The sequence below is a fragment of the Oncorhynchus tshawytscha genome, linkage group LG30 (genome assembly GCF_018296145.1).
Source record: "Oncorhynchus tshawytscha isolate Ot180627B linkage group LG30, Otsh_v2.0, whole genome shotgun sequence".
Taxonomy (NCBI): domain Eukaryota; kingdom Metazoa; phylum Chordata; class Actinopteri; order Salmoniformes; family Salmonidae; genus Oncorhynchus; species Oncorhynchus tshawytscha.
In genome coordinates this window covers 44,317,970-44,334,328 of record NC_056458.1, presented here as the reverse complement: position 1 = coordinate 44,334,328, position 16,359 = coordinate 44,317,970, and the positions used below count along the sequence as shown (strand labels likewise).

General features: G+C 43.3%; 1 protein-coding gene across 3 annotated transcripts in view; it reads left to right on the top strand.

The window, feature by feature from the left end:
• The first annotated feature begins 527 nt into the window (after window positions 1-527).
• Window positions 528-16,359, top strand: part of LOC112234658 (glutamate receptor 1) — a 105,618-nt gene continuing 89,786 nt past the window's right edge. For 2 of the 3 annotated variants that reach the window (XM_024402894.2, XM_024402893.2), the window contains exons 1-2: window positions 534-863; window positions 1,063-1,197. In XM_024402894.2, coding sequence (XP_024258662.1) covers window positions 692-863; window positions 1,063-1,197 — 307 coding nt within the window. In that variant the 5' untranslated portion in view covers window positions 534-691. Of the gene's footprint in view, window positions 864-1,062; window positions 1,198-16,359 lie in introns of all 3 variants that reach the window. The other variant, XM_042309484.1, reaches the window with a different exon arrangement.

Here is a 16,359-nt window from a genome sequence, read left to right as displayed (position 1 = left end):
TACTGTCGGTCTAGACCTTGATGTCCGTCGCAAAACAGCCTCATTAGGCTATACATTTGGGTTCTGTAACCTAATAATAACATATGTATGTGTCATAAAATAGTTAACTGTATGTGTCATTGTTTTCACTATACTTGTGTACATACGATGTAATGAACTAGTTAACTATATGTGTCATTGTTTTCACTATACTTGTGTACATACGATGTAATGAACTAGTTAACTATATGTGTCATTATTTTCATTATACTTGTCTACATAAAATGTAATTAACTGGTCGATTTAGGTTGCCATTTGCGACCAATCATAGACCGGTAATGAGCTGCTTGCACAATCATTATGCCATGAACGTCTTGGCAACTCCACTACTGGTTTATTAACAGTCTGGGCAAGGTATTTGGGCATTCCCAGTTCTGTAACGATTTATCTAAGCGTAATTCTCATACGATACTGTGTGAATAGGGTGACAGAATGTTCAGAAAACCATCATGAGCTCCCATTTAATGCTGCCATAATCGAAGCTCCGCAGTTTATATCTAAAGTAGGTAGGGCTCCGTCTGCTTGTGTATTGACACCGTCATTATCTTTAGCTCTGCGCGCACCGCAGACAGTGAGAGAGAGTGCGCCAGGCTAGGGAGAGAGCGGTTGTGACTCAAGCTCTGCGAATTCAGTTAGTCTACTACAACTATGAATGCATTGTGAGTGGCTCGTGTGGGCAACAGAAGCAGACCTTTATTTGGCATTTGTTTCTTTTTTCGTCGCCAATGCAAAAGGAAATATGCAGCGACGACTTACCTTGGTCTTTGTTAGTTTTTGTGTTGGGTTTTGCGCTGGTTCAAGTTTCCCAAGTAATATCAATATAGGTGAGTATCATCAACACGGAATGCTTATTATATCACTACTGCGTCCTGTCGGTTTGACATCTAAACTCTGCTGCGTAATTCCAAAGTTGCAAGACAGTCCCCATTCGTCTTATTTTGTAGTAGGCTACGTTAAAATATTCGTTGTTTGATGACAGTTGATGTGAACCCTTTTCAATGATGGCCTTTGTCTTGCACACAGGGGGATTGTTCCCAAACGGCTCCCACGAATATGAGGTTTTTCGGTTTGCACTCTCTCATCACCAGGATATCCCCAAACTGGTACCACAAGTGGACATGGTCGACACAGCAAGCAGCTTTGCTATGACATATGCATGTGAGTTTAGCCTTTATCTCCCTTAATGAACAGCACATGTACAGATGCCATATCTTAATTTGATCATCCTGTTGTTGCAGGAATTTTCCTGCATAGCAGGAAACGCAAACGTGTACTGTTTTCGAGGTTAAACAAAGTTAGAAGCCTTTTGCATAATCATTTCCAATTTCAAATTTCAGACTTGATTTGGCCAAACCCCTATGGAAAAATGTCCATGAATTATAATCTACATAACAATTCACATTAACTGTTGCTGCAGGATTTGTTTTCCTGTTGTGTGAAACTGGCTCAAATTAAGATATGGCATCTGTCATTTTTTAAACGTGTATTTATTAGGGATCCCTATCAGCTACTCTTCCTGGGGTCCAAACACATTGAGGCACTTACATCACACGTAAAACCCAAAATAAAAGAGTACAGTACATCATAAAGCATTATTACACCACTACATATCTACAATACAACATGTAGAATACCACCACACAACAATATTACAATGTATGTGTGTGTAGAGTGTGTGTGCTAGCGTGCGTATGCGTTTGTGTCTCTTCATAGTTCTTGTTGTTCCATAAGGTGTAGTTTAATACCGTTTTTTATTTTTTTAAATCAGATTTTACTGCTTTCATGAGTTAATTGATGTGAAATAGAGTTTGTAGTCATGGCTCTGTGTAGTACTGTGCGTTTTCCAGAGTCTGTTCGGGACTTGGGGATTGTGAAGAGACCCCTTGTGGCATGTGTCGTGGGGGTCTGCATGGGTGTCTGAGCTGTGTGCTACACAGCTCTATGTTTTTCAACATGCCTCTCACAAAGACAAGTAGTGATGCAGTCAATCTCTCCTCTACTTTGAGCCAGGAGATATTAACATGCATGTCATCGATGTTAGCTCTCTGTGTACATTTAAGGGCTAGTCGTGCTGTTCTTTTCTGGGACAACTGTAATTTGCAAAGTCCCTCTGTGGCACTTGACCATATAACTGGTCAGTAGTCCACGTGCAACAGAACTAGGTCTTGTAGGACTTGTTTTGTTGATAGAGATGTCACTCTCCCCATCTTAGCTACTGTTGAATCAATATGTTTAGCCCATGTCAGTTTACTTAACGAGGCAAGTCAGTTAAGAACAAATTCTTATTTACAATGACGGCCTAGGAACAGTGGGTTATCTGCCTTGTTCAGGGGCAGAACAAGAGACTTTTACCTTGTCAGCTCGGAGGATTTGATCTAAGCAACCTTTTGGTTACTCAACCCAACACTCTAACCACTAGGCTACCTGCCGCCCCAATCCAGGGTTACTCCAAGCAGTTTAGTCTCCTCAACTTCCTCAAGTTACACAATATTCATGACAAGATTTAGTTGAGATTTAGGGTTTAGTGAATGGTTTGTTCTTTGTAATTGTCTAACTGACTACAGTGCTTTGTAATTGACTAACTGACTACAGTGCTTTGTAATTGACTAACTGACTACAGTGCTTTGTAATTGACTAACTGACTACAGTGCTTTGTAATTGACTAACTGACTACAGTGCTTTGTAATTGACTAACTGACTACAGTGCTTTGTAATTGACTAACTGACTACAGTGCTTTGTAATTGACTAACTGACTACAGTGCTTTGTAATTGACTAACTGACTACAGTGCTTTGTAATTGACTAACTGACTACAGTGCTTTGTAATTGACTAACTGACTACAGTGCTTTGTAATTGACTAACTGACTACAGTGCTTTGTAATTGACTAACTGACTACAGTGCTTTGTAATTGACTAACTGACTACAGTGCTTTGTAATTGAATAACTGACTACAGTGCTTTGTAATTGACTAACTGACTACAGTGCTTTGTAATTGACTAACTGACTACAGTGCTTTGTAATTGACTAACTGACTACAGTGCTTTGTAATTGACTGACTACAGTGCTTTGTAATTGTCTAACTGACTACAGTGCTTTGTAATTGACTAACTGACTACAGTGCTTTGTAATTGACTAACTGACTACAGTGCTTTGTAATTGACTAACTGACTACAGTGCTTTGTAATTGACTAACTGACTACAGTGCTTTGTAATTGACTAACTGACTACAGTGCTTTGTAATTGACTAACTGACTACAGTGCTTTGTAATTGACTAACTGACTACAGTGCTTTGTAATTGACTAACTGACTACAGTGCTTTGTAATTGACTAACTGACTACAGTGCTTTGTAATTGACTAACTGACTACAGTGCTTTGTAATTGACTAACTGACTACAGTGCTTTGTAATTGACTAACTGACTACAGTGCTTTGTAATAGCACTGAACCGTGTTTTCACTTTGATGACAGTTAGTGTTCGAGGTGTTCAAATGCCGTCTCCATTGCATTAACACCTGTTGCTTTACTAAATGCCAACGATAGTGTCAGTAACCTCTTCTCTAACATTCTGTCATAATGATTTTGGAGGTACAGTAGGAAAATGATCCTGTCTAGGCACTCATTTGAAAGGATCCTGTCTAGGCACTCATTTGAAAGGATCCTGTCTAGGCACTCATTTGAAAGGATCCTGTCTAGGCACTCATTTGAAAGGATCCTGTCTAGGCACTCATTTGAAAGGATCCTGTCTAGGCACTCATTTGAAAGGATCCTGTCTAGGCACTCATTTGAAAGGATCCTGTCTAGGCACTCATTTGAAAGGATCCTGTCTAGGCACTCATTTGAAAGGATCCTGTCTTGGCACTCATTTCCACGAATCTGCAGTTTTCTAAAAGATAAGAACATTTTAAGGCACCATCTGTTGGCGTCATGCAGTTATTTTTTGACTTTCATGTCGTCTATAAGTTAGCGCTTTCCGAAACGCATCCCAGTTGGGCAATAATGGGTATTTTAGGAGCCCCAAAAAAAACACGACGGAGAGATATTATTTGATTGATCATAGGAGTCATGAAACGTGTGAATCAACAGGGAGAGTTGAGCTGTATCAGCGTCATTCTGTGGAGATTATGTGAAATAGCACATTTAGGGAACCATAATTATGCCAATATGAAGATTATCTGAAAAACTTGACATATCAAATTGACTACATTTCCTGTGTCTCAATTGAGTAACATAGAATAAACTCATTTCAGGCACTCCCTGTGTTCCCGCAAGCTTCCAATAATTGTAACCTTGCAATGAGAAAGCGGAAGATGGAATGAGAGAGGAAACATTAAAATTGCACACAGACAGCAAACCCAACGGTACGGACATTTTTCTGTGGACAGGTGAAAGAGGCGGCTTGCAGTTGAAGACTTGGTCTTCTGATCCTGGGTCCTCACCTCTCATCTCCTGGAGATATTATGTTATGATTGGATGAGTTTTAGGACTTGCTTTAGACACAGTAACCAGTCAGCATTGATTTGGTTTTTAATGTATCCTGATTGTCTGTTCTCTCTCTCTCTCTCTTAGGAAATTCACTTTTGTACAACCTACTTAGAGTTAAGGAAACTTTAAGGGAAAAGATGAGGGGGAAATTAACTTAAGGTATTTTTTTGCAACCAGACCCTGGGCTCTTATTAAAAGAGATCAGTGATTCAGTGTTGTTCCTGCCAATGCCTCCTCATTCTAGACATTAGTGTGAGCCGTTTATGACATCAGGATTTGCATTAGGAAGGAATAGCAGCGTTTCATCAGTTGATTTAAAAAAGACGCAGACAATCTGGAAATTACCTTAGCAATTCAGTGTTTTAAAAAAAATATGTTCTTCTTCAGACAACTCAATGGATCATAGTCATGAGCAACATCATACTTCCTTGGCTGTATCAGACAAGGGGGAAACCTATTCATGGGTTTCACAGACTCGTCACTCCATTGATATAGACGTTATCAGCACGACTGACTCCCATTGTGACTGTGCTGCCCCAGGCATTGTGACTGTGCTGCCCCAGGCATTGTGACTGTGCTGCCCCAGGTATTGTGACTGTGCTGCCCCAGGCATTGTGACTGTGCTGCCCCAGGCATTGTGTGACTGTGCTGCCCCAGGCATTGTGACTGTGCTGCCCCAGGCATTGTGACTGTGCTGCCCCAGGCATTGTGACTGTGCTGCCCCAGGCATTGTGACTGTGCTGCCCCAGGCATTGTGACTGTGCTGCCCCAGGCATTGTGACTGTGCTGCCCCAGGCATTGTGACTGTGCTGCCCCAGGCATTGTGACTGTGCTGCCCCAGGCATTGTGACTGTGCTGCCCCAGGCATTGTGACTGTGCTGCCCCAGGCATTGTGACTGTGCTGCCCCAGGCATTGTGACTGTGCTGCCCCAGGCATTGTGACTGTGCTGCCCCAGGCATTGTGACTGTGCTGCCCCAGGCATTGTGACTCTGCTGCCCCAGGTTTGTGACTGTGCTGCCCCAGGCATTGTGACTGTGCTGCCCCAGGCATTGTGACTGTGCTGCCCCAGGCATTGTGACTGTGCTGCCCCAGGCATTGTGACTGTGCTGCCCCAGGTATTGTGACTGTGCTGCCCCAGGCATTGTGACTGTGCTGCCCCAGGCATTGTGACTGTGCTGCCCCAGGCATTGTGACTGTGCTGCCCCAGGCATTGTGACTGTGCTGCCCCAGGCATTGTGACTGTGCTGCCCCAGGCATTGTGACTGTGCTGCCCCAGGCATTGTGACTGTGCAGCCCCAGGCATTGTGACTGTGCTGCCCCAGGCATTGTGACTGTGCTGCCCCAGGCATTGTGACTGTGCAGCCCCAGTCATTCTCAATGGGGGCCAATGATGATTTTGTCTTAAGAACACTAAAGTGGCTTGGCAATACAATTATATTTGTAAAGTAAGCAAATCATTCACAATAACCCCCTTTTTTTGTCATCAGTAAGATATTGTCATATTTACTTTAGACAGATGGCTATGCTACTATAATATAGCAACCATCATCATTTAAAACAACTAATTGAGTTGCCCAGGGTGAGTGGGAGGAATGACAAGCCATATTAACAGTTACAATAATAACCGTATATAGTAGAACAATAACAACATCCAATGAATATATTAGGACCATTAACTAGGCTACCAAGGACTCAAGAGACACCATTGGATGTCTACCAAGTTGAAGGATTCATATATATGAGGTTATTCGTGGCTAATGTGTCTGCATGCGTCACACACAACACAGTCACAGCCGTCTACATCCAGGGTCTCAGAAAATGCAGACACAGCTTCCTGCTTCTCCCAGGCAGCACAGCATCACTCACCTGGTAGAGAGCGCCGAGACACATGGCAAATTCAGTTAGTGGACAATGGACAGTTTCTTGTGCCACAAATGACCTGAGGTGTCCCACATAGCTACAAGTCGGTACCGATAATCCTTAAAGACTTAAACATTTCCATGTACACTTGATGGTTCCAGTGCAGACTTTCTAGCCACCTCCCATAAGGAGGTTGAATGCAAAAAGTCTGGGTAGCCATTTGATTAGGTGTTCAGGAGTCTAATGACTTGGGGGTAGAAGCTGAAGACTTGGGGGTAGAAGCTGTTTAGAAGCCTCTTGGACCTAGACTTGGCACTTTGGCGCTTTGGTTGAAGCCATAATGTCATGCTATGTATCCTGACATCAGGCCTTTAGAGGGCAGTGTTGGGGCTAACACTAAATAACTGCTGATAGTTACAGTGTATTCTAGTCCAGTTAAACCAAGTGCTGCTTGTCTCACTCTCATATAGAGAGAGAGAGGGAGAGGGGAGGGAGGGAAAGGGAGGGGGAGGGAGGGAGGGAGGGAGGGAGGGAGGGAGGGAGGGAGGGAGGGAGAGGGAGGGGGAGGGAGGGAAAGGGAGGGAGGGAGGGAGGGAAATGGAGGGAGGGAGGGAGGGAGGGAGAGAAATGGAGGGAGGGAAGGATAGAGAAATGTAGGGAGTGAGGGGAGGGAGGGAAATAGAGAGAAATGGAAGGAGATAAGGAGAGGGAGGGAGGGAGGGAGGGAGGGAGGGAGGGAGGGAGGGAGGGAGGGAGGGAGGGAGGGAGGGAGGGAGGGAGGGAGGGAGGGAGAAATTGAGGGTGAGGGAGAGAGGGATGGAGGGAGAGAGAGAGAAATAGAGAAATAGAGGGATGGAGGGAGGGAGAGAGAGAGAAATGGAGGGAGAGAGAGAAATAGAGGGAGGGAGAAAGAGAAATGGTGGGAGGGAGGGAGGGAGGGAGGGAGGGAGGGAGGGAAATAGAGGGAGGTTAGGGAGAGAGTGGCACAGCAGTTCAACAGGGACATGATTCTCTTTCTTGACAAACCCGACATTCCCCCAAGCCAATTTAAAGTTAATGTAATGCCATCTTACCCTTCTGCAATCACCCAGTTTGCTCCCTCATTTCTGTTTTTAAGGGTGTCACATTTGACTGTTTATTCAAAATACTGGTTTCCCTTTGCCAGAGAAGGTTGAGAAACCTGTTTCAATGATTGAATGCAATACTGTAGTTCAGTAATCAATGGTGTCTAGAATTATCAATCGATTCAAAGGCACAAACAGACAAATATGGATAATGTAGAATGGAATATGGTTTATCAGTGCTGGAGTATTTTTTGTGGAATTACACATTGTACTGGAAGATAATTCTCTTTGAATTAAGACGTTTCCTAAGAAACAACCGACTGTGGTTTTAATGAGAATCTGGGCATGCACTCTTAATGTGTGCATCAGCTGGTGTTCTATCACTGGATGAACTGCTAAACAGACATGTCACTGTTGGTGTTCTATCACTGGATGAACTGCTAAACAGACATGTCACTGTAGGTGTTTTATCACTGCACTGGATGAACTGCTAAACAGACATGTCACTGTAGGTGTTTTTTCACTGAATGAACTGCTAAAAGACATGTCACTGTAGGTGTTCTATCACTGGATGAACTGCTATACAGATGTCACTGTTGGTGTTCTTTCACTGGATGAACTGCTAAACAGACATGTCACTGTAGGTGTTTTATCACTGCACTGGATGAACTGCTCAACAGACATGTCACTGTAGGTGTTCTATCACTGGATGAACTGCTAAACAGACATGTCACTGTAGGTGTTTTATCACTGCACTGGATGAACTGCTCAACAGACATGTCACTGTAGGTGTTCTATCACTGCACTGGATGAACTGCTAAACAGACATGTCACTGTAGGTGTTATATCACTGGATGAACTGCTATATAGACATGTCACTGTAGGTGTTCTATCACTGCACTGGATGAACTGCTATACAGACATGACACTGTAGGTGTTTGATCACTGGATGAACTGCTATACAGATGTCACTGTAGATGTTTTATCACTGGATGAACTGCTAAACAGACATGTCACTGTTGGTGTTCTATCACTGGATGAACTGCAAAACAGACATGTCACTGTAGGTGTTTTATCACTGGATGAACTGCAAAACAGACATGTCACTGTAGGTGTTTTATCACTGGATGAACTGCTATACAGACATGTCAATGTATGTGTTTTATCACTGGATGAACTGCTAAACAGACATGTCACTGTAGGTGTTCTATCATTTGGATGAACTGCTATATAGACATGTCACTGTAGGTGTTCTATCACTGGATGAACTGCTATACAGACATGTCACTGTAGGTGTTCTATCACTGGATGAACTGCTATATAGACATGTCACTGTAGGTGTTCTATCACTGCACTGGATGTTCTGCTATACAGATATGTCACTGTCGGTGTTCTATCACTGCACTGGATGAACTGCTGAACAGACATGTCACTGTAGGTGTTTTATCACTGGATGAACTGCTAAACAGACATGTCACTGTAGGTGTTCTATCACTGGATGAACTGCTAAACAGACATGTCACTGTAGGTGTTCTATCACTGCACTGGATGAACTGCTAAACAGACATGTCACTGTAGGTGTTCTATCACTGGATGAACTGCTATATAGACATGTCACTGTAGGTGTTCTATCACTGCACTGGATGAACTGCTAAACAGACATGTCACTAGGTGTTTTATCACTGCACTGGATGTTCTGCTATACAGACATGTCACTGTTGGTGTTTTATCACTGCACTGGATGAACTGCTAAACAGACATGTCACTAGGTGTTTTATCACTGCACTGGATGTTCTGCTATACAGACATGTCACTGTAGGTGTTTGATCACTGCACTGGATGAACTGCTAAACAGACATGTCTGTAGGTGTAGGTGTTTATTCACTGGATGAACTGCTATACAGATGTCACTGTAGGTGTTTTATCACTGGATGAACTGCTATACAGACATGTCACTGTTGGTGTTCTATCACTGGATGAACTGCTATACAGACATGTCACTGTAGGTGTTCTATCACTGCACTGGCTGTTCTGCTATACAGACATGTCACTGTAGGTGTTCTATCACTGGATGAACTGCTATACAGACATGTCACTGTTGGTGTTCTATCACTGGATGAACTGCTATACAGACATGTCACTGTAGGTGTTCTATCACTGCACTGGCTGTTCTGCTATACAGACATGTCACTGTTGGTGTTCTATCACTGCACTGGCTGTTCTGCTATACAGACATGTCACTGTAGGTGTTCTATCACTGGATGAACTGCTAAACAGACATGTCACTGTAGGTGTTTTATCACTGGATGAACTGCTAAACAGACATGTCACTGTAGGTGTTTAATCACTGGATGAACTGCTAAACAGACATGTCCCTGTAGGTGTTTAATCACTGGATGAACTGCTAAACAGACATGCCATTGGATTCTTTATGCAAATTGCGGTATTAGTCACAATGCCCGCCAGTGAAAAAATAAACATGACCATAATCTACCATTGAGGATAATTAAAAATTAAGGCAGAAAACTCATACATTTCCAATGTGCTGTTGGTAGTGAGGCATGTTTTATTTAGATTCCAACTTTCTATGTTAGCGCCAATATTCTCCTTATCAGCAATTTACAGATAGGTTGAGCGAAGAAGGGAAATCATTGTCAGGGTACTTTCTAGTCATTTGTTTTGTGTTTGCATTAAAAAAATACATCATGTCACACAATGTTGGGCAATCCCCCAAAAACAGATTGAGCTTGTTGTGATTCGTTTGCTTCTTGTGAGATAAGTTGACTTTGATGAGTGACAGTGGAGCGGCTAACTGAGTGCCTCTACCTTGGCAAGAAACCATTCCAGTTGGATTATCCCCAATTAGATATACATGGTGTAGTGCCATCACTGAGTTGAAGCCGAGTCTTTCGGCTATAGGAGAAACTGACCTGTAGCCTACGGCGTGTGTGTGTGGTGGACGTGTTGAACAGCATGTTTACAGTACACACCTGTTTTCCCTCGTGGCAGGGATTAAAAGACACAGGTAGACACACGATCATGTTAAAGGGCAATGTGTATTTGTGTGTGTGAAAAACAGAACTAAGCCTGTGTGATTACCCTGATATACTGTAGCTGGAGATGGTTGCATATAAGTGATGTTTCTGTCTCTATGGGAGCTTGTGCCTTTTATGTGAATCGTTTAGTGGGGCCTTGCCTCAACAAACCCATTTAATCTATTATTCATTGTATCATAACTAAACAGATTATTTTCTTCAGTTAAGAGTAGTGAATATGTGGAATTAACTCTGGTGTAGAGTGAAAGGGGAGTTCAGTTGTCAAAAATCAATTTAAGTAGGAAGGGGATTGCCAGTGTTTAGCAGAAGCAGTACAAGTGTTCTCCTGTGGTTGTAATCACACAAAGGAATTCTATTTATAGGCCTGTAATGCTTTAGATTACCATATCAAGGAGATTAGCAGGTATCCAGATGATAGCCAACCTCAAAAGGTTGTGGCAAGACATTCCCACTGGGCACACACTGGACCAATGATAGTATACCTAGTTTCACGTTGAAAGGATGGTGTCCTCTGGGAAAATCAGATGTCAATGTAGCTTACATAAACCCAACCTCACTCCGAATGTACTTTCACATACAGCTCGTGTAAGAAAAGTTAGGCGTTACTTTAAGCTTTTCAATATTATTAAGGTAGTCCTCGCAAAGGAGTTTGGAAGCTGATCAGTGTTTAGAGTTGTTCAACACAGCTGACTGTTCCCCGGGCGCCGAAGACGCCGATGTCGATTAAGGCAGCCCCCCACACCTCTGATTCAGAGGGGTTGGGTTCTGCCAGTCACGTTCTGTTAAAGGTCCCCAAAGCACACACATCCCTGGGTCGCTCCTCTTTTCAGTTTGCTGCAGCTAGCGACTAGAACGAGCTGCAACAAACACTCAAACTGGACAGTTTTATCTCAATCTCTTCATTCAAAGACTCAAACATGGACACTATTACTGACAGTTGTGGCTGCTTTGTGTGATGTAGTCTCTACCTTCTTGCCCTTTGTGCTGTTGTCTGTGCCCAATAATGTTTGTACCATGTTTTGTGCTGCTACCATGTTGTTGTTATGTTGTGTTGCTACCATGCTGTGTTGTTATGTGTTGCTTCCTTGCTATGATGTTATCTTCAGTCTTTCTTTATGTAGTGTTGTCTCTCTTGTTGTGATGTGTTTTGTCCTATATTTCTATTGTATTTTGTTTTTTTAATCCAAGGCCCCCGTCCCCGCAGGAGGCCTTTTGCCTTTTGGTAGGCCGTCATTGTAAATAAGAATTTTATCTTAACTGATTTGCCTTGTTAAATAAAGGTTAAATAAAATAAAAAATAAAAAATGTAGTGCAGAAGACACATTTCAGTTGTACAAATGACTAGGTTTCCCCCTTTCATTTCAGTTGTACAAATGACTAGGTTTCCCCCTTTCATTTCAGTTGTACAAATGACTAGGTTTCCCCCTTTCATTTCAGTTGTACAAATGACTAGGTTTCCCCCTTTCATTTCAGTTGTACAAATGACTAGGTTTCCCCCTTTCATTTCAGTTGGACAACTGACTAGGTTTCCCCCTTTCATTCAGTTGGACAACTGACCAGGTATCCCCCTTTCATTCAGTTGTACAACTGACCAGGTTTCCCAACTGACCAGGTTTCATTCAGTTGGACAACTGACCAGGTATCCCCTTTCATTCAGTTGTACAACTGACTAGGTTTCCCCCTTTCATTCAGTTGGACAACTGACCAGGTATCCCCCTTTCATTCAGTTGTACAACTGACTAGGTTTCCCCTTTCATTCAGTTGTACAACTGACCAGGTATCCCCCTTTCATTCAGTTGGACAACTGACCAGGTATCCCCCTTTCATTCAGTTGTACAACTGACCAGGTTTCCCCCTTTCATTCAGTTGGACAACTGACCAGGTATCCCCCTTTCATTCAGTTGGACAACTGACCAGGTTTCCCCCTTTCCCTTGTTTCCAAAGCTAAGCAGTGTATGTAGAGGTACTGTAGGTATCTGGATGATAGAGGTATTCTCACTGCAGTGCATTACCCCTCTTTATACCAGTAGGGGAATTACACCTCTTTATACCAGTAGGGGCATTACCCCTCTTTATACCAGTAGGGGCATTACCCCTCTTTATACCAGTAGGGGCATTACCCCTCTTTATACCAGTAGGGGCATTACCCCTTTTTATACCAGTAGGGGCACATCCCCTGTTTATACCAGTAGGGGCATTACCCCTCTTTACACTAGTAGGAGTCAGTGTTCAGGAAGGAATCGTTGGACTGTGGCTTCAGATTTGATTTCAATATACCTCTTTATTTAGGTTCATGGCATGATGTTGGAACAATGACGTTAATTCAAACATACCATTTTAATATCAACATTGAAATAAGGTAAATAACATATGTTTAATCAAATATGAAATTCAACATAATTTCAATCACCCAAAATACTGTATATTGAATATAGGATTAAAAAGATTTTTGACGTTTCTATGCATCATCAAATTATACATAGTTCTGCTGATTATGTTGACATTAGATTGATGTAACAATCCGTTAGTCAGGTTAAATCAATCTATTTAAGTTGAAGATTTACCCTAATATCAATGTTTAAAACGCAGGTTGGAATGAGATGAAAACAGTACTGGTTGATAACTTTTGTTTTCCTCGTTGATTCCACGTCACAATACGTTCGCAAATCACATTGAAACAATGTTAATTCAACCACTGTGTTCAAAGTGAGTTTTCAGTTGGTAGAAAATGACAAGAATGTGATTCTGTGGGAGCAGCATTCTTGATCAGGAGCCAGAGCCTGTGGTGTTGTCCAGCGGGGGCCTGTGGTGTTGTCCAGCGGGGGCCTGTGGTGTTGTCCAGCGGGGCCTGTGGTGTTGTCCAGCGGGGCCTGTGGTGTTGTCCAGCGGGAGCCTGTGGTGTTGTCCAGCGGGAGCCTGTGGTGTTGTTCAACGGGAGCCTGTGGTGTTGTCCAGCGGGGGCCTGTGGTGTTGTCCAGCGGGAGCCTGTGGTGTTGTTCATCTGGGGAGAGCACTGGGCTCTAGGCATGGCACGGCCCGTCCCTCAAGGGTAAAGGCATTGAAGGCTACATGTTGTTGCCCTCTACAGTGCACATGTGCTGCACTCCAGGTAGGTATAGACATTGTGTGGCCTTAACCTCCTGGCCTGCTCTTATAGTTTGGGTGATTTGTATCCTTGTCAGTCTCAGACTACTGTCTCTCTATTGTGTGCCATACATTCGCGTAGCACACGCTTCGGCGCTCCAGAAGGTATATTGCACTCGTCGTCCCCAAAGCCAACACTTCCTTTGGCCGCCTTTCCTTCCAGTTCTCTGCTGCCAATGACTGGAACAAATTGTAAAAATCACTGAAGCTGGAGTCTTATATCTCCCTCACTAGCTTTAAGCATCAGCTGTCAGAGCAGTTTACAGTTTACTGATCACTGTACCTGTACACAGCCAATCTGTAAATAGCACACCCAACTACCTCATCCCCATATTGTTATTAATCCTCCTGCTCTTAGGCCTCCTGGGTGGTGCAGTGGTTAAGGGTGCTGTACTGCAGCACCAGCTGTGCCATCAGAGACTCTGGGTTCGCGCCCAGGCTCTGTCGTAACTGGCTGTGACCGGGAGGTCCATGGGGCGACGCAAAATTGACCTAGTGTCGTCTGGGTTAGGGAGGGCTTAGTTGGTAGGGATGTCCTTGTCTCATCATGCACCAGTGACTCATGTGGTGGGCCGGGCGCAGTGTGTGCTAACCAAGGTGCGCCTCCGGCACATTGGTGCGGCTGGCTTCCGGGTTGGATGCGCGCTGTGTTGAGAAGCAGTGTGGCTAGGTTGGGTTGTGTATTGGAGGATGCATGACTTTTATGTCTCTCCCGAGCGCGTAGCGATGGGACAAGATAGTAGCTACTACAACAATTGGACACCACGAAAAAGGGGTAAAAAAAATCCTCTTTCTCTTTTGCACCCCCACATCATCATCTGCACATCTATCACTCTAGTATTACAGTTTTTTTTGATTGCTTAAGCACGATTTTCATAACAGGGCCCGTGTTTTCAAAACACTACACACAATTAGCACAACCACACACCCAATTAGCAAAACACTACAGATCCTTTGCAAAATTAAACACTCTTGTAAAAACTGTACACTTCTTTTTAAAAACCACACTTTGTTACCATATGAAACACACACGTTTCTCATTACTATGCTCTGGTTACACTCTGCTGTGATAAACCTAAAACACTTTTAGCACTTCTACTTCCCTATGATTAGAGTAGGCTACTATCAACAAAGTACAAATATAATGTCAATTCACCAAACACTACACAAGACCAATGTTGCAGACTGAAGAAACTCATTTATTTCTCAACACACCCAAAATGTTGACATGGAGATTCATAATACTGTAACCAAACGTCACTTTACGTATTGTAAGTAAAAAAATAAATAAATAACTAGACATTTTCGCCTAGCTGGATCTGGCCAGAGAATTTCATCAACAGCGCAGGCAATGTTGTCATTAGCAAGACACCTTGGAAAGAAACGTCTTGAATGACGAATCCATCCTTGCATTGCTGCTACCTCCATCTGGTCACAGGCCTCCTCCATGGCTTGGAAGAGGGGTACCTCAGCCTGGAGACGGAGATCATATACCTTCCACCACCATGCCGAGAAAAAGTCTTCTATAGGGTTGAGGAATGGAGAGTATGGTGGAGGATATAGGACGGTGAAATGTGGATGTTGCTGAAACCAGTTCTGAACCAGAGCAGAGCGGTGGAAAGACACATTGTCCCAGACAACAATGTATTGTATATGATCCATTTGATTTGCTGCTGTTATGTTGTGCAATTGGTCCAAGAATGTAAGTATGAGTGCTGTGTTGTAAGGGCCCATATGGGCATGGCGGTGGAGGACCCCATTCTGTGTAATGGCTGCACAGAGTGTTATATTACCCCCACGTTGCCCTGGGACATTGACTAAAGCCCTGTGGCCAATGATGTTTCTTCCCCTCCTTCGTGTTCTCGTCAGGTTGAACCCAGCCTCATCTACGTAAATGAACTCATGCTGGATCTCCTCTCCATCCATTCGTAAAACTCTCAGAAAAACAGTGTCAGGCAAAATTGTGTAGTTCAGTGTAGATCTAGTATACATATTACAGTACAGTAAAAGTTTATGAGACAGTATGCAAGATCACACTGCTAAAGTGAATAAATACCTCTGCATAATCATGCCGCAGTCGTTTCACCCTTTCGGAATTGCGCTAAAAAGGCATATGGTTATGGCATATGAATATGTTTTTTTCTTAGGATGCGAGCCAGTGTTGATGTTGAGACCTGATGGATGTCGTTGAAAAGGGCGTGGTTATTGACAATGTTAGCTTGGAGCTGCTTGAGTGTTATAGCATTGTTGGCCAAAACCATGTTTACTATCTCCCTCTCTTGCTGTTCTGTGAACATAGGAGGCCTTCCCCCTTGTCGCCCCTGACCCTCAATCCTATGTAGAAAAAAAACACAGCATACAATAGTACAGTAATTTCACAGGAAAAGGTAACAGAAGTGCTGAATACAGTGCATAGAATACAGTGCATAGAATACAGTGCATAGAATACAGTACTGTAAGCAGTTACTGAAACCGTGCAGATGTTTTTGATATGATGATATTTTTACAATACCTATTTTCCAGTCTAAATGTTCTCATCACACTTGCCACTGTATATCGGCTTAGATTTGGCTGTACTCGCAGTCCAGCCTCCCTCAGCGTCAGGCCGTGGTTGACAACGTGGTCAACCAGTGTTGCGCGGATCTCATTTGTCAGATTCGGTCCTCTTTGAGCACCTTCTTGTCTTCCTCTTCCTCCCCTTCCTCCTCCT